The 23,755-nt window shown below is 40.5% G+C and overlaps 1 protein-coding gene across 2 annotated transcripts in view; it reads right to left on the reverse strand.

The window, feature by feature from the left end:
* The window catches only part of RALGAPB (Ral GTPase activating protein non-catalytic subunit beta), a 3,411,848-nt gene that overhangs the window by 103,812 nt on the left and 3,284,281 nt on the right, over positions 1-23,755 (reverse strand). For both annotated transcript variants that reach the window (XM_044090192.1, XM_044090191.1), the window contains exon 29: positions 8,264-8,412. In XM_044090192.1, the coding sequence (XP_043946127.1) occupies positions 8,264-8,412 (149 nt within the window). The remainder of the gene's footprint in view (positions 1-8,263; positions 8,413-23,755) is intronic.

A 23,755-nucleotide genomic window follows, 5' to 3' on the forward strand; every position in this document is an offset into this window, starting at 1 on the left:
GGTGTAAAAGATGAGTGGTCTGAGGAACAACTTACGGCCACATCAGAGTCACCCACCTGCGACTGAAGCAAAGTGCTAGCCTTCTGTAGTGGCAAAAGCTGTTTACTTAACCTTTTTCTTTTTGTGGTTAGGAGGACCAACCATACCTCTCAACCTGAAAACATCAAAAATCTGCACAAAGGCCCTATGAAAAATAGGTACAAATCTGTACGCTGATTAACATAACATTTGCATATATAATTATGTAGCCCCACCCACTCCAATGGAATTGTAGGATGCCAACTTTTAAATGCAAACTGAAGAACAGACAACCAAAATATGATCACGAAACACAAAAAAAAGTAGTGTTTTATTGATATTAATAAGTGAACTTGTGCAAAACTAAAATACAATATTACTTTATAAAAATAACTAACTGGGTGCGGACTGCACTTCAGCCTTCTTTATTAAATAACATAAAATATAAACCAGAACAAAACTGTTTTATTTATATTATTGCAAAATAGAAGTAAAAAGGCTGCAACAAATTAATAAATATCGACACAGTTGTAGAGAAAACCACATTTTATAGAAAAGCAAACAGAAAAGCTTTTGGGTGTGACCCTTTCTCAATGCTAATACAAACTCTAAAGACAGGCGAGTTTAAATACAAATCAGAGTGTCACATGACATGCAGCCCAAAGTCATATGACCAACATAAAATCATATACATAAAAAATCATATACATAAAAAACATATTAAAAACATAATGGACAAAACTCAAACTAGCAGTGTAACTTAGTTTGTTGAAATTTTATAAGAATAGGTTTTAATGTAACCATTGAATTTAACCCTGGTGAACGATCTGCAGCAAATCTAAGTGTCCATTCATATTCTTTATTCTCTATTAAATTATTAATGTCCCCACCTCTTATATTAGTATGCACATTATCTATAACTCTAAATCTAAACCTGTGATTAGAACCACAAGCACTTATGTGTTTATACACAGCATTTTTATCATTCATTCTCCTGATCTCTGATTTATGTTCTGTAATACGTTCTTTAAGCTTCCTTGACGTTTTTCCCACATAGAATGCTGGACATAACACACAAGTTGCTAAATATACAACGTTGCTGGTAATGCATGTTGCTGTCAAATTAAACTTGTAAATTTTACCTGTTGAAGGATGTATGAACACATTACTATCAACATTAAAAATATCAGGACAACAAGAACAATTCATACAGCAAAATGTACCTAACTTTGAATTAATATGTGATTTAGGAATGCTATTAAAATTCTTGTAGCATAATTTATTTTTTAAGGTTTTCATATTCCTATATGAAAAATGCGGACTGTCTATGGCTCCAACAAAAAGAAAAAGTGACAGCCCTTTAGGGCAAGGGAAAATAAGCCGAAAATAATCAAAGGTACTTTGAACTTATCTGTTTTTGATTTGACAGATTTGCATTATTCCCTTTTGCAAAAGGGACTTAGCTTTATTCCTATGGCTAGTGATAATATTACCACAGCTTTGACAGATCTTAAATTATTTGTGAGAAACATTAATCTTAAAGTTTTGTTTGGTAATTCTATCTTCCCTCAGAGTTGTTGTAAAATACGCAGTACATTCATTCCTGTTAGTATACCTGTACTAACAGCTTTTCATGATTTATGTGAAAGAGAGCTGAGGGATATATATTCTAGAAATTTGAAAAAGAAAATGTATAATTTTACTTATGATGAATATATAGCTGAGATCATTACAAGAAAGGGATGATATTATTATCAAACAAGCTGACAAAGGGGGCACTGTAGTGTTAATGGATCGTGTCAGTTATGTGCAGTCTATGATTTCTTTACTTGAAGATCGTAATGCTTTTAAATGCATTACACACTTAGATGTCAAGAAATGTATAAGTGTGGTGAATATGTCGATATATGACTTACAAATTAATGGTGACATTATCTTAGATCTATTTCATTTTTTCAGTGTTCCCTGTCCTAAAATTCCCCAGCTTTATGGTCTCCCAAAGATTCATAAGTCGTTTGAAAATCCTCCCCTGAGACCCATAGTGTCAGGACGTGGTTGGCTCACTGAGCCTATTTCAATTTATCGTCAGACACAATTACAACCATTCTTAGTACAATGCAGTAATGTGTTGCGGGATACCACAGATTTTATATTTAAATTACGCCGTTGGTATAATAGTTTAAGCAATACTTCCCTTAATCAGGGTGATTTTTTTATTTGTTACTCTAGACATCTCATCTCTTTTTACTGTTATACCTAATGAGTATGGCATCAATTCAATTAGGGATTTCTTGATGTCACAAGCTAATATGTCAACAATCCATATAGAGAATATTTGTTTTTTGTTGGACATAGTGTTATCCAACAATGTTTTTGTGTTTGATGAACATATATATTTGCAATTAACTGGTGTGGCTATGGGCACATCAGTTGCCAATACTTATGCCAATTTAGTCTTGCACCAATGGGAGAAAATGTATATTTGTAGTAACACTCATCCTTTGAATAAGTATGTATGCTTTTACCAACGTTTTGTGGATGATTGTTTTATGATTTGGAAAGGTTCCTTGTCTCAGTTGGCTGACTATGTGCAATATTTAAACACGACTATGAGTTTTTTAAATTTCAAGATGGAATGTTCAGATCACGCTATAGCTTTTCTTGATGTTAAGATACAACTAGTTGAAGGATTTTTGCAAACTAGTGTTTATAGAAAGGATGTTTATGCTGGTAGATATATTCACAGTAGTAGTATGCATGCTCCACATGTTTTTAAAGGTATAGTGACATCTCAGTTTAGTAGAGTAAGCAGGTTAAACACAGATGATATGTGTTTTAAGGAACAGTTGGATGATATGATGGAAGATTTTTTGAACAGTGGATATGATTTTGATTTCCTTTCAAACCTAAAGGAAAAGACTATTGTTGACAGAGGGACAAAATTTAAACCTACTTTTTCATTGGACCTTGAGTCCAATTCTATCCTGAGAAGTGTAAAAGAAAAAGACACTCAGGTTAGATATGTTACTACGTATAATGTTAGGACACACTTAGTTAAGAAAGTGATAAAAAATAATTGGGTTATTATGATGTCATCAGATGATATCAGAGCTGTCTTAGATGACAGTCCGCATTTTTCATGTAGGAATATGAAAACCTTAAAAAATAAATTATGCTACAAAGATTTTAATAGCATTCCTAAATCACATATTAATTCAAAGTTAGGTACATTTTGCTGTATGAATTGTTCTTGTTGTCCTAATATTTTTAATGTTGATAGTAATGTGTTCATACATCCTTCAACAGGTAAAATTTACAAGTTTAATTTGACAGCAACGTGCATTACCAGCAGCGTTGTATATTTAGCAACTTGTGTGTTATGTCCAGCATTCTATGTGGGAAAAACGTCAAGGAAGCTTAAAGAACGTATTACTGAACATAAATCAGAGATCAGGAGAATGAATGATAAAAATGCTCTGTATAAACACATAAGTGCTTGTGGTTCTAATCACATGTTTAGATTTAGAGTTATAGATAATGTGCATACTAATATAAGAGGTGGGGACATTAATAATTTAATAGAGAATAAGGAATATGAATGGATACTTAGATTTGCTGCAGATCGTTCACCAAGGTTAAATTCCATGGTTACATTAAAACCTATTCTTATAAAATTTCAACAAACTAAGTTACACTGCTAGTTTGAGTTTTATCCATTATGTTTTTAATATGTTTTTATGTATATGATTTTTTATGTATATGATTTTATGTTGGTCATATGACTTTGGGCTGCATGTCATGTGACACTCTGATTTGTATTTAAACTCACCTGTCTTTAGAGTTTGTATTAGCATTGAGAAAGGGTCACACCCGAAAGCTTTGCTGTTTGCTTTTCTATAAAACGTGGTTTTCTCTACAACTGTGTCAATATTTATTTATATTATAAACATAAAACTTTGAATTTGTATAAAACTAAAATAAAATTCTCTTATATAAAAATAAAATTTACTTGTACTAGTCTACTTACTACTATATTGATGCACTGGCCTATACCTTTATGACAGTGCAGGAGGCAGGATACATTCACCCCTTTGACAAAAACCTGACAAACATTGTCAGTTGAATTCAACAGCACATGTGAGTACAGCAGTAGTAGCACAGCAGCAGGGTGCAAGCACTCCTATTCCTCAGAGTATAAAGCTGGCATAGTGAAACTTGTCATCTGCCATTGTAAGCCCTCCAACAACCCAGGCCTCATCCAAGTGCAAGCTGTCAGCATATGAAACAGTAATGGTACTGTTAAACCAGCAGACCTGTATCTATGTAATGATTCTGGAAAGCAAAACTGGTCATGCTAAGATCAAATCAATCAAAATGTATTTATTATAATAAAAGCAGAATTCTGAAGAATGTCAGATTCTGTTTTCCTGCAAATGTACCACTAACAGTAATGGAAGTGACAGTAACAAAGTGGCAGAAATACTTCCAATACTTTTTTCAAGCTTTTGAAATTAATTTCTTAAATCAGCTTCTAATAACACTTTTAGAAGCTGGAATATTAAATTATATGCTTCTTTACAAATAAACCAGTACATCATTTTAGTTATACTACATTTATACAAGTACTTATGTCTAGATTCAGTAACTCTTCTAGATGGAATTATATATTAAGCATTTTTTCATATATACTCTTTTCAGAGTTCCTGCATTTCTTGGCTACCACTTACATCTTCCCAGTCCTGCAATGTTTATCTTAAAGACATTTACTTGTCCATAAGTCTGAAAAATAGAGCAATTAAATTGCATGTAAGTGCAGAATACGATCCTATAGTTAACCTTCATTGGTTACTGCCATGTACCCTATAGCTACTCATTTATAACCTGCATACTTTATGCAGATGACATGCCAATCAGCAGAGCCTGTACTTCTGAGCTAACCCTTCAGAAACATTTACAGACACCAGTTTGAAAACTGCTGTCCACAAACAGATTCAGAGTAAATAATACTAAAATAACAATGACACTTGCTGCTTAGAAATCAATAGAGAATAAATAATGCTAAAAATAACTTTCTGACCTGATGGTTTCCTACTGCACCAAACAGATAAAAAGACTGATATATTACTAGAAAAACATCTATTTCCATCCACATATAGATCATTAGACAAAGTCCTATGCCCACTGAAGGTGACAATCACATTTTTGAACATACTCCCTCCTGAAACTAGACAAGCCATTACCATTAACATATGAAAAAAGAAAATAAACTACTACAAAACTGTTATATACTCCAATGTGGTGATCTGACCACATTCACCTGATTTGTCTATACACTATCTCTGAGGTTAGACACATTCGGGGTGGGGAACAGAAGATTTATTAACAAATCAAAAACTTTTTCACTCTTCTACAAGCCCATAATCTCATAATAAAGCACAATATCTGTTGCACATCAGCAAACAGATTGTAATGACAGATGCAGAGGTTAATACACAACTCTCACATAATAGTGTAATTGTACTGCTCCATACAACTAACTGTTCTAGCCAAACACATACTGTCAGCAGAATTATTGTTTATACAGTTGTGAAATTTCAAATGAAGACAGAAAATTCTGTCCATGTTCCTTAATTCAAAGGTATTTCCACAACTATGAAAACTATAACTATTTACATAATGATGTAAATGAACATTATTTTCATTTTTCCTGTTCTAGAAAACATTAAAAACACTATGGATGCTCACCTTATATGGTGACCCTGTGTTACTTCCAAAAATTGGGGGACTGCCTCAGGTGTTTAGTTATATAATACATTATGACCAAAACATATGGATACTTGCTAATAAACTTAATTAATGACCATCAGTATCCAATGCAATCTTTTTAAAACATATATGTATGATAAGCATGGTTATGAATGGGTTTCTAAAGTCAGAATTTGGGACTGTTTTTTGGCATGAAGGAAACTGTGAACAGAAGATTTTTATCTGTCTCCATCTCTTGCTAGCAGGACCTGGACAGAATTTGGCCTTCAGTTTTTTTCATTAACCTGATATCCTCCCAAGATGTGGCTATGTGACTGTCGTCACTGCCACAGTTGTTAGGTTCTACATTATTTGGATGCATATCAAAGTTTTAATACTACATAACTTTGATATGTGTAACTTCTTCCCTCATTAAAAATATATAAATATTCATGAATGTCCTCTTTAGTTTAGACACTAACTTGCCAATTACTTTGAGTAATTTATTCTTGTACAAATTTTTATAACACATTACCCTTTTAACAATGGTCACAAAACTTCCTGTATATTGTTATTCTATCTGATTCAGGTGCAACACCCAACAGTAATATCACAGACACCTCAACCACAGCACATACCCTGTGAACTGGAGTTTCATTTTGCATGTATCTTGTATGAAGGGCATTTCTTCTAGACACAGATTAGCCTCTGCTTACTCCTCAGGTTAATGATTAAGCATATTTGCACACACATTCTATTCTCAATAATCCATGCATGTCATGACTCACAGGGCTTGATGTTGGCTTTATTTCTGTCTTCTTTTTTGTGCTGTGCCTGTCACTCTGGAATGATGAAAGCACAATCCACAAAGCCAGTGCCAAAACCTCAACAACACAGTCTGGACTCAATGGTGTCAATAGGGGGTTAATAAATTAAAAGAACTTACATGACAGTATAGGAGAAGTTTTGAAGCCGGAGGAAGAAGTAATAAAAGGAATGTATTTTTTCATGACCGCCACACAGCTCCGGGAGTCCGGGTCTGAGACGAGTGAGTCTGACGAGACTACTACTGCTACTGCTCTGCTGCTTAGGGACAGTGTTGCTTGCTTCCTGGCTGTCTCTACGTTTTAAACTAAACAAATAAATACATAAGCTGCCGCTTCCTGCTTAGATTAGTTTAAAATAAAAAACACTGTCTTTGTTGATGGCCCGTTCTCTCTCTCTCTGATTTCTGTATTTGGATTGCGGTTGCGAAGAGCAGCTGCTGGCAGCTGCAGTGAGACATTACTTGAGTTGATACACACATGTGCAAATCAAATAAACAAACAAAACACAGACTTAGCCCTCAGCCGAATTCTGACAGGCTGGTCACAAACCTGATGTCACCGCGCATGCCTCTGCCATAATGACGTCGGCAAAAAAAAAAAAAAAGGCTGAAAACATTTTAAAAACAAAGCCGGGGAATTAAGGGGGCAACTTGGAAACTCATGGCACACCTTTATTTGGACCTCAAAACCTTTAAATGTAGAGTCATTCGGTATGGTTGAGAAGTATGGGGACCACCCATGGGACCAGTAGTTTGTTCCATGGAGAATGACAATGGTGCCTCTTTCCCGAAGAAAACAAGCAGCAAGAGCTGGTAAAAATTAAAGTCTTTAATAGTCAATTTTTCACAGAAAAGCACTTTAAAACACCAAGTCAGCTCAAAAAAGTACAACAAACACAATTTCTCCTCAGAAAAAAAATGGTTTTCAATTACTTTTAACATCTTTTAAACACTCAGGAAAAAATGCGCACCCATTTAAACGTACAGTTAAATCTCACGATAATCCATTAAAACATGCCCTCTTAGCTTAAAAAAATCCTAAACAGGAAAGTACAACAAAAAAAAATTTAATGTGAAAGGTTATTACCAATGGGAACTTATCTTCCCAGCAAAGGAGCAGCAAAAGCAAATAGCAGATCCTGTAAAGGCCACAGAAGAGCAATGTCTTCAACGTCAGGAAAGCTCTGAAGGACTTGGTGCCCAAAATCTGTCTTTTTTTTATCAGCTCAAAAACAAGCCAACTGACGGGTGTGTGGAAGTTGCCCTGAAGCTATGGAAGCTGGTCAGCTGTTATATCATTGGAAAGATATAAACATACAGCTAAGGGTACTGCACAGTGTTCAGTATGATGAACATCAAGAAATCACAACAGTTAACCTACTACAGAGGACTAATGTCACATTTTATCTGAAACCCAACAGTCTGTGACTCTGCATGTTTCACATGACACATTATGTAAATGAGATCTCACTACACTTGGATTAAAGCTCACATAATTTTCTGAACTATATAACAATTCATTGTCAAACAATGGCATTTAACCAAAATAATATACTGTTTAAAACAAGTTTAAAGCAATCCTTCACTCTTGTTCTGTTTCCATAAGACTTGCAAGAGTTTGCTGACATCTGCTCATTAGCATGCATTCAACTTTATCCCAGTAAATTAACATACCAAGAGCCCTCCTGCTCACAACCATTCCATCGACGAGAGGGATGACCATACTGAACTTTCCTGTTACTCCGTGTAGTTTTACTCTAAAAAGCCCAGTCTTCAGAGGATGGATAAAAATAACTGCAACTTCCTTTTCTGATGTTGAAGATCTTAAAAAAAAAATAAATAAAAAATGCATGCATATCTGTACTTTTCAATCACAAGACACTTATGCAATTTAACTTAACAATGGCATACAACTTGCTTAAAATAAGGAGCTTTCCTTTCACACAAAACTAGGTTCTACAGAGTGGCCTCTAGAATATTTGCTTTAACATTCTGAATGATGCCTTATATATAAAGCTCAACTCATTCCCTCCGGTACAGCTCTTTTGAGTGTGTGCCTTTAACTCCCAGTGGGCGTGGCTTAAGCCTTTAAAAAATGAAGTTATCCCCTTACAGTTCTAGAAAATACTCATTGAGAGAAGTCAAATATCAATACAGTTGGGTTTGCCATCACATATGCTTCAAGACAAAATATCCTGGTACCTTGTAAGTATCATGGTTTTGGAATTATTACTGCAAATATGAACAATCAATATTTGACGCCTAGAGGAGCAGTAGGAGTTAACTGCAGAAGACACCTGGAGGAGCACTCGGCTGCCAGACCACTGAAAACAATTAATTGATTGACTGTTTTGACATATTCAGTAAACAAATGGTATAACTAATTTCTTAAATAATCTACTTCTGACAGTACATGCAAGTGACTCATGACATTAATAAGTGTTTGAACTAAGAAATCAGCAGTGCAGTCCAATTTTTCTGGAATGTCTTCCATGAGTCAAGCTCCTCTGCCCCAGACATGATACAAAGTTTATAAACAGGATTTACTCATGCCAGTTTTGTGCAAAAGCATCCACAAGTGTGCCCTGGCTACAGGTGCCTCTGGCCTCCGCTCCATCTGTAAAAACCATGAGACCTTCACCCTACACTTCCAATTCCTCATCTTTATCATTTCTGCAGTACTCTCAAACTGTCCTTGGCTACATAACTAGGTTAGACACAGGGACTGGAACTATCTGTATATTATGCTGGATGTAAGGTCTTCAGGTCCTAAGAACCTCAAAGCGGACTGTACGGCATAAAAAGTACTGCAGCAGAGATCTCCCTCTACTGAAATATTTACTATTATACTACGCTTATCACATATCCGCGGTGGTGCAGCGGTAGCGTTGTTGCCTCACAGCAAGAGGTTCTCCCTTTCGATTCTCAGCTGGAGTGCCGGGAGTGCCTTCTGTGTGGAGTCTGCATGCCCTCCCCGCGGTAGAGTGGTGTTCCGAAAGACATGCGTTAATGGGCGTGCCTTCACTGAACATTGGGCGTCGAGCTGGCAACTCAGCACCGTAAAAATCTACTGCCAATCATTAGTGGACCGGAGTTCTGCTGTGGTGACCCCCTAACCGGGAAAAGCCGCAAGACAAACAACAACAACTACGCTTATCACACAACTGTATTATGCTTATTCCTAGGGATCACCACTGCTACATAACCAGCTAACTGTGGAAAGAATACAAAATAGGTACTGTAGCTATCCACCACAAAGTGGAACACATCACATAGGTTATAGGTTCATAGGTTGGTACTGAGCTATCTGCCTGAAGACATATATTAGCCCAGCCACATTGTGCGGTATTCACCGCCCCTTTAGTAGTTCCCTAGACCCTTGTACTAGCAGCTAGTACCCTTGGCCCCTATCTAGTAGTGCTAACTCAAGCATGCAAAACCCACCCTACTTTATGACAGAATATCCAGCTTGTAGAACTTCAAGAAGGTACAGTGGATATAATTTACACACCCCTGTTAAAATGCCAGGTTTCTGTGATATAAAAAAATGAGACCACAAATAATTTCAAAACTTTTCCCACCTGTAATGTGACCTATAACCTATACAATTCAATTGGAAAACAAATCTGTTAGAGGAAAAATACAAAAAATAAAAAAACGTACAATAAGCTGGTTGCATAAGTGTGCACACCCTTAAACTAATACTTTGTTGAAGCACCTTTTCATTTAATTACAGCATTCAGTCTTCTTGGGTACACACCTGCCATCAATTAAAGAGAGACTGATTAACTCCAAATAAAGTTCAGCTGTTCTAGTAGGATTTTCCTGATATTTACCCAGTTGCCTGCTTCAGCAAAAGCCATGGTTCACAGAGAGCTTACAAAACATCAAAGGGATCTCATTGTTGAAAGGTATCAGTCAGGAGAAGGGTACAAAAACATTTCCACAGCATTGGATATACCATGGAACACAGTGAAGACTCTCATCGAAAAATGGAGAAAATATGGGACAACAGTGACGTTGCAAAGAACTGGATGTCCCTCCAAAATTGATGAAAAGACAAGACGAAAAAGTACAGTTGTGTACACTTACCATAAATGCAGATGTTCGAGTGTATTCACTGTTGCAGTCATTACATTAGGGTAATCCTGCTGGCAGGTTGCCCTCAGCTGGCCTGAATTCCAAAGTCTTGGGTCCTGCATCGGCTGCTGTCACCCCTTCCCTGACGTCAGGTCGTCAGAGATATAAAAGAAGCAGCCGATGCCATTTTCTTTAGTTTTTCCATTTTCTTTAGTTTTTCTTGCCCCAGATGTCAGGCCCCTCCCCCCAAAAGGGTTGCCAAAATTTAGATATGTATAATTACATGCACCAATATAAAATTTACCTTCATCTACAAGCAAATACACCACATAGGTTGTATAAATCAGAGAAGGAAAGATAGATTCCATCAGAAGAAAAGAGGGATGGCGGGTGGGTAACCTGGACAGCAACAGTGAATACACTCGAACATCTACATTTATGGTAAGTGTACACAACTGTACTATGTTCTTCGTGTTTCACTGTTGCAGTCATTACATTTGGGTAGAGTCCCAAAGCTAAGGTTGGGAGGCTGGAGCTAAACAGCATTAGGAGTGGCTATGAGGCCCTGCAGAACTGCAGTGGCAAAGCCTGCCCTGGATTTAAAGTAGAACAGCAGATGATAGTGCTTTGTAAAGGTGTGCACTGAACTCAAAGTAGCAGCCTCTAAAATGTCCTTGGTAGGTACTCCCCTGAGAAAGGCTGCTGAAGTGGTTGCAGCTCTGGTTGAGTGTGGTCTAATGCCCTTAGGTACTGGCTTGCCATGATGTACATAGCAGAAACAAATGCAGTGGCCTATCCACTTTGAAATAGTCTGCTTTGAGATAGCCTTTCCTTGTGATCCTGCAGCATATGTCACTAGTAATTGCTGTCTTTCTGAAAACTTTGGTTCTGTCCAAGTAGAATCTAAGCTGTCTGTGTACGTCCAAAGAATGCAGAATTCTCTCCCCCTTGTTCTGTGGATTTGGATAAAAGGTTGGCAGGTGAATAGTTTTGTTGAGAGCCGCAATGGACACCACCTTAGGCATAAATGACGGGTTTGTCCTCAGAGAGACCCTGTCTGGATAAAAAATGATAAAAGGTTCCACAGTCATGAGTGCCTGTAGCTCTGAAACTCGTCTTGCAGAAGCTATTGCTAGGAGCAGAGCTGTTTTCCAAGATAAAAACTTTATATCAGCAGTAGCAGCTGGCTCAAAAGGAGGCAGGGTGAGTTTTTCCAAGACATTGTTGAGGTCCCAAGCAGGAATTGGTGATCTCCTTGGAGGTCTTAAATTTTTGGCTCCTCTGAGGTACTGCTTTAATAAGGGATGAGAAAAGATTGGTGGTTCTACATTGTAATGAGACGAAATGGCAGAGGCCTGAATTTTAATAGATGAAAAAGATAGGCCTTTGTCCAGCATCTCAGTTAAGTATTGCAAAATCTGAGGAATATTTGGCACAGTTGTATCAGTTCCTTGTGCCTGGTTCCAAGCACAGAATCTCTTCCATTTTCCAGCATAAGATTTTCTAGTACTAGGCCTTCTGGCTTCCAAAATGACATCCATCACAGCTTTACTGAGAGGTGTGTTTTGTATGACTACATTATTCGCCATGCTGTCAGGTTTAAAGTTCTGAGTTGGCTGTGCTGGATCTGACTGTTTTGCTGGGACAGTAGATGAGGTATTTGAGGTAAGGTCCAAGCTGGGCATTGAGACAAGCTCCTTAATATTGGATACCAGTACTGGCGGGGCCAGTCTGGGGCAATCAGTATCATCTTTGGCTTCTCCTGTCTGACCTTTAGGAGTACCTTGGGGAGGAGAGGCAGAGGGTGAAATGCATATACTGATAGGTTTTTCCAGCTGAAAGATAGGGCGTCCACTTTCCATGCTTGCCTGTGATAAATCCTTGTGCAGAATCTTTTTAGTTGGTAGTTGTGAGGGGAGGCAAATAGATCTATGTCCGGGCATCCCCATTTCCTTATTATCATGCTGAAGACTTGTGGATCCAGGTGCCACTCATGGGGATCCATGAGGTTTCTGCTTAGTTCGTCTGCCAGAGTATTTTCCTTCCTGGCAGGAATTGTGCCTGCAGATGTACTTGGTAAGTCAATGCTGTGTCCCACAAAGTCATGGCTAGTCTGCAAAGGGGGTAAGAATGTGTGCCTCCCTGCTTGTTTATATACCACATTACCATTGTGTTGTCTGTCTTTATCAGCAGTTGTCCTGGATGAAGTAGGTCCTTGAAGGCTGTCAGGGCATTTTGAACTGCTAGCATCTCTTTTTGATTGATATGTAGATGCATTTGGTTTGAGGTCCATGTGCCCTGAATGCATCTTCCTGCCATGTGGGCCCCCCAGGCATAATCTGATGCATCCGTTGTTAGTGTCTGCCTGGCTGGGGGTAATGTGAATGGCTGTCCCTTGTTTTGGTGACAAGCCTTTGCTCACCATCAAAACTCCTGTTGCAGGCAGGGAATGAGAGTAATCATAGTTTCCAGGCTGTGGCAATGTTGAGTCCAAACGCTTTTTAGGTACCATTGAAGTTTCCTCATATGCAGTCTTACATATGGAATTAGTAGGATACAGGATGCCATGAAGCAGGGGGCCTGCAGAATTTTTCTTGCAGATAACTGGGCCTTTGTTGCCAACATTTTGACATAGGTAGTTAGTTGCCTTTGTTTGTCTGGAGTGAGATAAGCCATCTGGGCAGTTGTATTTAAGCTTGCACCCAGGAATATTATCTCTTGAGAGGGTACTAGTTTTGATTTCTTTTTGTTGACTGTGTACCCTAGGCATGTTAGAAGTCTTTTCACAAACACCAGATGCTGTAGAAGAATGTTCTTGTTCTCTGCTTGAATTAGACAGTCGTCCAAGTAAGGATATATTTGTATTCCTCTTTGTCTGCAGAATGCAATTACTGGTGCCAGGCACTTTGTAAAGACCCTGGGCACAGCAGATAAGCCAAAGGGCAGTGCAGAGAATTGGTAATGCATTGAGCCAGCCTTGAATCTGAGGTATCTTCTGCATATTTGTCTGATTGGGACATGCAGGTATGCCTCTTTTAGGTCTAAAGTCACAAGCCAAGCGTTCTTGCCCAGCATGGGCAGAAGCTGCTGCAAAGTAAACATCTTGAATTTTGGTATATCCAGGAATGTGTTCAAAATAGATAGGTCCAGTATTGGCCTCCAGGCCTTGTCCTTTCTGGGTACCAAGAACAGTCTTGAGTAAAATTCTTGTCCCTGCTCTTGCTCTGGTACTTGCTGAATGGCCCCCATGTACATGAGGGGTGAGACTTGTTTTTGTGCATCTGCCCATTGATTTTTTGGCAGATCTGGCCAGGCGTTTGCCTTTGGCAGGGTATGGAAATGGAACTTGTAGTCTTGTGACATGATATTTAGGACCAACTTGTCCTGGGTTATAATGTGCCAATTTTGAGAAAAAAGTGCTAATTTTCCCCCTAAGGGTGCTGCCAGGAGATAAGTGCTTGGTGCAGGCAGGGGGAAGTCTTTGGGACTGTTTCCTGTATGTTTGTGATTTGTCTTCTCCAACTTTGGAGGTAGAAAGCCCCCATTGCTTTGAGCGGTATGAACCCTGCGCCTGGGGTCTGCCTCTAGGGCATCTGGATCTGCCCCTTTGAGGTCTGTCTGACACAGGAAAGGACCAATTCTTTGTTGGCCAGTGTCTACTAAACCTAGGTGGCTGTACTTGTAAAAAAATCTTTGACCGTTTGCATAGATTTAGCTTTGTCCTCCATTTTCTTTAACACCTCTTCTGCCTTATCACCAAACAAAGTATCATGCTGTAAAGGTGCATCTAATAATTTAACTTTAACATGATCCGGCAGATTTTGTTCCTTTAACCAAGCATGCCTCCTAATTACAGAACCTGTAACTGCGGCTCTGCAGGAGGCCTCTAAAGAATCAAAACCACATTGCAAACTATGCTTTCCAACTTGTTCAGTTGCATGCAATAAATCCTGCATTTCCTTGTTTTCTGCACATTCAGAGTTTAACAACATTTTCTGTTTAAGCAATGCCATGACATGTTGCTGATATTTGAGCATATGAAAAGTACAGTTTTGTACCTACCATAAATGTAGATGTCCGATAGGTATGCATCTACAGTCATCACATATGGTTTGTCCTGCCTCAGGCAGCCCTTCGGTCGGCCGGATTCCAAAGTCTGGGTCCGGCGTCGGCTGATGTCGCCCCTTCCCCGACGTCACAGCGTCTGGGGTATAAAAGTGTCAGCCGATGCCATCTTCCTCAGTTTTTCTTGCCCCAGATGCCAGGTGCCCTCTAGGGAGGCTAAATTTGGAGAAATGGAATAAAAATCCAAACATTTGCAAAAATATATATATATATCTATATGTAAAAACAAATACACCATAATAGATCCCCTCAGCTAGCTAATAGAGGGGTAAACACCCTAGGAATACCACAGAGGGGAAGGAGGGAGGGTAAACCTGACTGCAGATGCATACCTATCGGACATCTACATTTATGGTAGGTACAAAACTGTACTATGTCCTTCAAGGATGCATCTGCAGTCATCACATATGGGTAGAATACCATAGCCAATCCGGGGGTGGAGGAACTAGGAAAAGGATGGTGTAGCTAAGATACCCTGCAGGACAGCCGTAGCAAAGCCTGCTCTGGATCTGGAATATAAAGGTAAGTTGTAATGCTTGGCAAATGTATGCACGTAGCTCCATGTGGCAGCTTCTAAAATGTCCTTTGTAGCCACCCCTCTTAAGAAGGCTGTGGAGGTGGCTGTGGCTCTCGTAGAATGAGGTCTAATGTTAGCTGGTACAGACTTTCCATGAAATGAGTAACAAAAGCGAATGCAATTTCCTATCCATTTTGAAATAGTCTGTTTGGAAATTGCTTTTCCTTGAGTACCAGCAGCATCTCTACTCCAAAAACTTAAACCTACCACCCCATCTGCTGACAAGCTTCCTGCAGAGTACCTGCAAATAGGAGCTAAAGCCACTGCCTATCCCATTTCTATCCTAATAAATAGATCTATAAAGGAGGGTATTGTCCCTTCTATCTGGAAAATATCCCATATCATTCCCCTTCACAAAGGGGGCAAATCTAATGACTTCTCTAACTTTCGACCCATAGCACTATTATCACCTATAGCTAAAATCATGGAAAAATGTATCCATAAACAACTACTAAATCACCTTCTCCATAATAACCTACTTGCCAATAGTCAACATGGATTCAGACCTTCCCACAGCACCACTGCATTACTCTCCTTTACCAACTCCATCAACTATAACCGCAACATCAATAACTCTCATCTTCTCTCTTCATTGACCTATCAAAAGCCTTTGATATGGTTAATCATAAACTTCTTCTGTACATACTAAAATCTCAAGCACTAGATCCTCCTCCTTAACTTGGTTTACTTCTTATCTTGAAAATCGTCAGCAAGCAGTACTCTGGAAAAGTTCACTATCTACCCTCCTTCCTATTTCTATAGGAGTACCTCAAGGGTCTATCTTAGGCCCACTTCTATTTTCTATCTTTATCAATGACCTCCAGTCAGCTATACCTAACACCACTTGCATACAATATGCAGGCGATTCCACTATAATCTGTACTGCTGCTTCTCAAACAGAACTTCAACCTCTCACCCAAGAAACCTTTACCACTGTTGAAAAGTGGTTCTCTGACCGCTGTCTACTCCTTAACCCAAAAACCAAATTACTACTGTTTGCACCTACCCATAAAACTACTTCCCTAAACCTCTATTACTTCCACTGACAACACTCAGATTACTCCTGATTCTTCTACAAAACTACTAGGTATTACTATTGACAATAATCTTAATTTTGACTGTCACATCAATAACACAATAAAAGTAGTTAACAAAAGATTGGATCCCTTTACAGAATCAAATCCTTCCTTACACCTGAAGCCCGGACCACCTTAGCTCAATCTCACCTCCTCTCTACCCTTCTATATGCTTCCCTATTTACACAAATCTCTCTAAATGTAACCTTAAGAAACTTGCTTCATCTTACCATAATATTGCTCGATTTGCCACAGGATGCAGTTTAGAACTCACCACTGTCTGAACTTAAAACAACTAAACTGGCTTGAACTTCCTAACAAACTTACTTATCAACAGCTCTCAATAGCTCACAACATTCTATATCAACCATCCAAAACACCAATACTCTCTAACCTCCTTACTCCCTACAACAATCTGAAACAACTACGATCTTCAAACAAACTACTAGTTAATAGTACCAAACCCAATAATGCTGCAGGAGATTGTCTTTTTCCAACTCAGTTGGCAAAATGTGGAACAAACTTCCACTTAATATCTCATCTTTGTCCACTCTTCCACTCTTTAAAACAACTGAAAATCCATCTTAATAAACACTGGCTTTGCTCCTGTACCAATCCTGATTAACCTTTCTTCCACCTTTCCTCTACCTCAATATTTCCCTCTCACTATAACACATCCTGACTGATCCCCATGGACATAATATCCTTGTAAATACAACTTATCTCATATATACTATGGGGAAAAAAAAAAAAAATTATGACTATGTATTATTTTAGACTATGGGATGATATTATAAATTGTATTGCAATTATTTGTTTTGTTTTGATATGTGTATCTTCTATGTATTTTTCTGTATTCCCCTTACTTGTTATAACCTTTGGAGCTTTTCTCCCCGGGCCTCCACTGAAAATGGACATATATCCAGCTGGACTAGCCCGGTCAACAAATGTAAAATAAAATAAAATAAAATAAATAAAATATGCTACCAGCAGCTGGTCAGTTTTTCTGAAACCTTTAGTTCTGTCCAAGTAGTAGCGCAACTGTCTGTGAATGTCCAGGGTTTGCAGCAGTTTCTCCCCTTTGTTTTGTGGAATTGGGAAGAAGGTAGGCAAGTGAATGGCTTGATTCAATGAAACCCTGGATACCACCTTTGGCATAAAAGTAGGATTAGTTCTTAATGAAACTCTGTCCTGGTGAAAAATAATAAATGGCTGAACTGCCATCAGGGCCTGCAATTCCGAAACCTTCTTGCTGAGGTTATTGCCAGAAGGAAGGCAGTCTTCCATGAAAGGTACTGTAGATCTGCATTTGCTGCTGGTTCAAATGGAGGCAGTGTTAGTTTTTCCAACACATAGTTAAGGTCCCAAGCAGGTAGAGGTGGTTTTTGAGGAGGTTTGATGTTTTTGATTCCTCTTAGAAACTGTCTTAGGAGAGGATGAGAAAAGACAGGTGGGTCAGTATTGTACTCTGCTGAAATTGCTGAAGCATGAATCTTAACAGAAGAGTAAGACAGACCGTTGTGAAACATTTCTGTCAAATATTCCAGGATATGTGCCATGTTCATCACTGCATCTAGGCCCTTTGTGGTGTTCCAGATGAGAAATCTTTTCCATTTTGCTGAATATGCCTTTCTTGTGGAAGGGCGGTGAGCTTCCATAATAATATCCTTCACTCTCTGGGATAGTTTATCCTGAGGAGGAGTCAAGGTATTCTCCACGCTGTTAGTTGCAATGTTTTCAGGTTGGAATGTACAGTTTTGTATCTGTGCTGTGTCAGTAGAAGTGGCCATAGAGGTAGAGGCCATGGTTTCGTACATGACATGCTCCTTAGCAGTGGGTACCAGTGCTGTCTTGGCCAGTCTGGAGCTATCAGAATCACTTTTGGCTGCTCTGCCCTGATCTTCAGTAACACCTTGGTCATTAATGGGATAGGCGGAAATGCATACACTGTCAGATTTCTCCAGCTGAAAGAGAGGGCGTCCACTTTCCATGCTTGTGGGTGGTATGTCCTTGAGCAGAATTTCTTCAGTTGATGATTGTGGGGGGAAGCAAATAGATCTATGTCCGGGCTCCCCCAAGATTGTGTTATCTGTTGGAAGATGTCTGGGTGCAGCATCCATTCATGCGCATCCATGATATTTCTGCTTAAGCTGTCCGCCAGTGTATTGTCTTTCCCTGGCACAAACTGAGCTTGTAGCTGTATATTGAGTTTCAAGGATAGATCCCATAGATTCATTGCCAGTCTGCAAAGAGGGTAGGTATGGGTACCTCCTTGCTTGTTTATGTACCACATAACTGTGGTGTTGTCTGTCCTTATTAGTAGGTGGCCTTGATGGAGAAAGAGTTTGAAGGCCTTGATTGCATGTATCACTGCTAGCATTTCTTTTTGATTTATGTGCATGCGTAGCTCCTTTCGTGACCATTGTCCTTGGATACCTCTGCCTCCATGTGTGCTCCCCAACCTAGGTCTGAGGCGTCCATTGTAATAGTTTTGGAGGTTTTTGGCTTTGTGAAGGGCAACCCTCTGTTGGACTGGCTGGCCTGAGCCCACCACAGAAATTCCTTGTGAAGGCATGGAATGAGTGGGATTAAAGTTTCCAAACTGTGACTGTGCTGAGTCCATAAACTCCTTAGGTACCACTGCAGTTTTCTCATATGTAGCCTTGCTTGTGGAACCAAAAGAATACAGGATGCCATGTAACCCAGGGCCTGCAGGATTTTCCTTGCAGTCAGCTGAGTTTGTCTTGTCAGATTCTTGAAGTAATCCAGTAGCTGACTTTGTTTTTCTTCCGTGAGATAAGCCATTTGGGTGGTTGTATCTAGATCCGCACCCAGAAAGGTTATTCTTTGGGATGGAACAAGTCTTGATTTGTGCATGTTGACTGTATATCCCAAGGCCTGTAGAAGATTGATGGCATAATTTAAATCCTTTATCAAAGTTTGTTGGTTGTCCTCTTGTATAAGGCAGTCGTCCAGATATGGGTAAATTTGAATCCCCTGGAGTCTGCAGTGTGCTATTACTGATGCCAGGCATTTCGTGAATACTCTGGGCGCAGTAGATAAACCAAGGGGCAATGCTGAGAATTGATAATGCTCTGACCCTGCAAGAAATCAGAGGTGTCTTCTGCAACTTTGTCTGATAGGGACATGCAGGTATGCCTCCTTGAGGTCTAGAGTCACCAGCCAAGACCCCTTGCCCAGCATGGGAAGGAGTTGCTGTAGAGTCAGCATTTTGAATTTTGGCACAATGAGATAAGTATTCAGTGCGGACAAGTCGAGAATTGGTCTCCATTGATGCTCTTTTCTTGGAACAAGGAATAGCCTGGAGTAAAATCCTTGGCCTTGTTCTGAAATAGGAACTTTTTCTATGGCTTTCATTTGTAGTAAGTTTGAGATTTGCTTCAAAGCCACTGCCCTTTGATTTGGTGGCAGACCTGGCATGCCTTTTCTTTTTGGCAATGTGTGGAAATGGAACCTATATCCGTTGTCTATTATTTGGAGTGTCCATTTGTCTCTTGTAATGCTGTGCCAATTTTTGAGAATAAAAGCTTTCCGCCCAAAGGTGCTTCTAATTGAGCCCTGGTTGGCGGAGTCAAAGCAAAGTCATTGAGATTGTCCTTGTGCAGCAGTTGCAGGCCCTGAACTGCCTGTCTGGATTGGAGGTTGCCATTGACGGCCTCTGTAGGAGCCCCTAGCTTGCCCTCTACCTCTGGCACGCCTGTTCCTGCTCCTTTGAAATCTTTCTGTGTCCAGAAAGGACCAATTCTGGAAGGCCAATTTCTGCTGAATCTAGGCGGTTGGACTTGAAGAAAATCCTTAACTGTTTGTACAGATTTTGCCTTTTCTTCAAATTTCTTTAGGACTTCTTGAGCAGTGGAACCAAATAACTTTTGCTTTTCCAGTGGAGCATCCAAAAGCTTAGCTTTAACATGGTCTGGCAGAGATTGTTCCTTCAGCCAAGCATGCCTACGTATGACAACACCTGTCATTGCTGACCTACATGAAGCTTCCAATGCATCATAGCCACACTGTAAGAAATGGTTGCTAACCTGCTGGGAGTTATGAACCAGATACTGAAGGGATTCAGTAGAAGACAGTTTCTTATGCATTTCTTCTAACAAATACTCTTGATACTGTATCATATGAAATTGACAATTTAATGCCCTCATAGCAAGAGTGGCAGAAGTATACACTTTTTTACCCCATCTCTCTAATGCCCTGGACTCCTTTGCAGAGGGGAGTGGGTTCTTAGTAGTAACAGCTGCAACCCCTTTAGGGCCCTGTGAAATAGTTTCAGGGTCAGCAGAGTGGGCTTTGTAAAGAAAATTATGTGAGTCCGGGACCCTGTAATACCTATCGGGCTTAACAGGGGCCGGAGGCAGAGTGTCAGGGGTCATACTAGAGTCAGAATACACATCATCAATGACATTTAAAACAGGAGGAATAGCCAAAGGTCTATGCTGAGGTAAATGAAGAAAAGTTCTTAGTCTTTTCCTGGAGTCAGAATATTCCTGGCCCTGCCATTTGAAATGCTCTCTCATAGTGTGAAGGGTCTCCCCAAAGGAAAGCTCTTCAGGAGGGGAGGCTGAGGGAAAAGATTCCTCTGCATCCGAATCCTCGTAGGCCGAATAAGCCTCCTCCTGGTAGTCTGAGTGATCCGAGCCAGCAGAGGCCTCCTCTGAGGAAAGGGGATCAGGGGGATCCACCCTGGGCCTTTTGTCTAGAGGGTTGGGAGCCCTGTCCGGATGGGGCTGAGAGCCCCTAATTAAAGAGATAAGATCCTCTGCTAAGGTTAGAATCTGTGAACTAGAAGAGGGTCCCTGAGGAATAACCCTGGGAGGCATGGCTTTAGTGTGCTTTGCAGCTTTAGCCCTGGTGAAGGCCTTAATAGACATGGATGCAGGAGGCCTGGCTGCACCACGTGCTGGTGTAGCTTTGTCTACAGGTATGGTGTCGGAAGATTCCAATACACCAGTTTTGGAAGGCAATTCTGTAACCGACTTGGTAGGGGCCTCCAGGACTGAGGCTGTCGGTTGTATTAATTCAGGGTTCGGAAGTTCCAAGGACTCGGTTTCAGCCGAGACACTCGCGGTAGGCCTAGCCGCAGTTTCAGCCGAAACCGCGGTCCGCGTGTGTCGGTCCTTGTCTTTCCGTTTCTTAATTAAATGAGATGTCTGGGTTTCCAACGGCATTTTGTATGAAAAACTATCCCCAAAAAACTCTTCTGCGAACTCCGACCGACGTCTAAGAGTGCGTCGGTTGAAGGAAGCGCAGGCTGAACAGGCCAAGACGTCGTGGTCTGGGCCTAAGCAGGGGAGACCGTAAGAGTGGAAATCCTTATGAGGTATTTGTTTCCCACAAGTTAAACAATTATTAACTTTTTCTGACATCGGCTGAGGCAAGAAAGAGTCCCCAGCGGGTACTTAGCTTTTGAAGTCTTCGGATAGCGATTTTACTGGAGCTGGCCGACCGGCACTTGCGAACTGCTTCTGCTTCGGGCACCACGCGGCAAGAAAGACTGAGGAAGATGGCGTCGGCTGATGCTTTTATACCCCAGGCGCTGTGGCGTCGGGAAGGCGACATCAGCGGCGCGGACCCAGACTTTGGAATCCGGCCGATCGAAGGGCTGCCTGAGGCAGGACAACCCATATGTGATGACTGCAGATGCATCCTTGAAGGACATCTGACAATTTAAGGCCCTTATAGCCAAGATAGCAGATGTGTAAACCTTTTTTCCCCATCTATCCATTGCCCTAGAATCTCTGTCAGTGGGGGTTGGGTTTTTTGCAGCAGAAGCCTTAACTCCTTTGGGACCCTGAGAAATAGTTTTTGGGTCTGCAGCAGGGTTTTTAAAAAGGAATTTATGAGAGTCAGGAACCCTGTAATATCTGTCAGACTTAACAGGAGCTGGAGGTAAGGAGTCTGGGGTAAGACTAGACTCCAAAAACACAATCTACAATGTCTAACACAGGTGGGATAGCTAGAGGCTGTGTTGAGGTAGTAAAAGGAAATCCCTGAAACTCTTTTTAGATTCTGAAAAATCTTGGTTCTCCCAGTGGAAATGCTCCCTCATGGTATGTAAGGTTTCCCCAAAAGAACAGTCCTCTGGAGGAGAAGCTGAAGGTATAGATTCTCCAGCATCAGAATCCACATAGGGGGGAAGAGAATATTCCTGATCAGAAGAGGAATCAGAAGAAATGGAAACCTGATCTGAAGATTCATAGTCAGTCTCTTGCCTAGGCCTCTTATCAGGAGGGGGATGGGAACCCCTGCTCAAGGTAATGAAGTCTTCGGCCATTTTGAGCATCTGTTTTTTGGGCATAGAGGCCGGACCACGTAGCTCGTGAGTTTGTTTCCTTGCTTTGGATGGAGCTTTAGTCTTTGCTTTTGAAGCTGAAGTTGGTTTGATGTAAAGATGTTTAGGTCTGAATGCACCCTCAGAAGTCGGTGCCTGCTCAGCGGCTCTGGACCCATCTGAAGGGAGAATATCCGAGGCTCCAATACTTTGAGTTTCCAGTGGTATGGCCGACTCCACGTGGGAGTCGGTAGCGGCCTGCGACTCTAAAGTAGCGGGCATCAGGGGCTGTGAAAGCACCTCACTGAGGACCGGCGAATGGCTTAGGAGAAGCTTTGTCGTTGGTTTCGGGTCTCGGTTGTCTTTTTCCTATTCTTTGCATTTTTTGTGAACTCCGGTAGCCGGATGGCTATCCGACGACACTTCTGGATAATTAAACCAGCGTCCAAAATAGTTTAAAGCAAAATCATACAGACGCTTAATAGTGCATTGGTTAAATCTAGCACAAAACCGACAACCAGAAACATTGTGATCAGGGCCTAGGCAAGGAATACAGTAAGAATGAAAATCCTCAAGAGGTATTTGCTTCCCACAAGAAATACAATTATTAACTTTTTCTGACATCGGTCTGGAGCAAGAAAAAAGTTTCCCCAACGGGGTACTTAGCTTTATTGAAGACTTCGAAACTGAAACTCGAACACGAAAATCTCAGGAGTCGGCCGACCGGCACTTGCGAACTACTTCTGCTTCAGGCAGAAAGACTAAGGAAAATGGCATTGGCTGCTTCTTTTGTACCCCTGATGACCTGATGTCAGGGAAGAGGCAGCAACGCAGGACCCAAGACTTTGGAATTCAGGCCGGCTGAGGGCAACCTGCCAGTAGGATTACCCTAATGTAATGACTGCAACAGTGAAACACGAAGATCATCTGGTCAGGAGGCTGCCAAGAGACATACAGCAACACTGAAGGAGCTGCAGGAATTTCCGGCAAGTACTGGTTGTGTACTACACGTG

The sequence above is a fragment of the Protopterus annectens genome, chromosome 12.part0, assembly GCF_019279795.1.
Source record: "Protopterus annectens isolate FY-2018-M chromosome 12.part0, PAN1.0, whole genome shotgun sequence".
NCBI classification, from domain to species: domain Eukaryota; kingdom Metazoa; phylum Chordata; order Ceratodontiformes; family Protopteridae; genus Protopterus; species Protopterus annectens.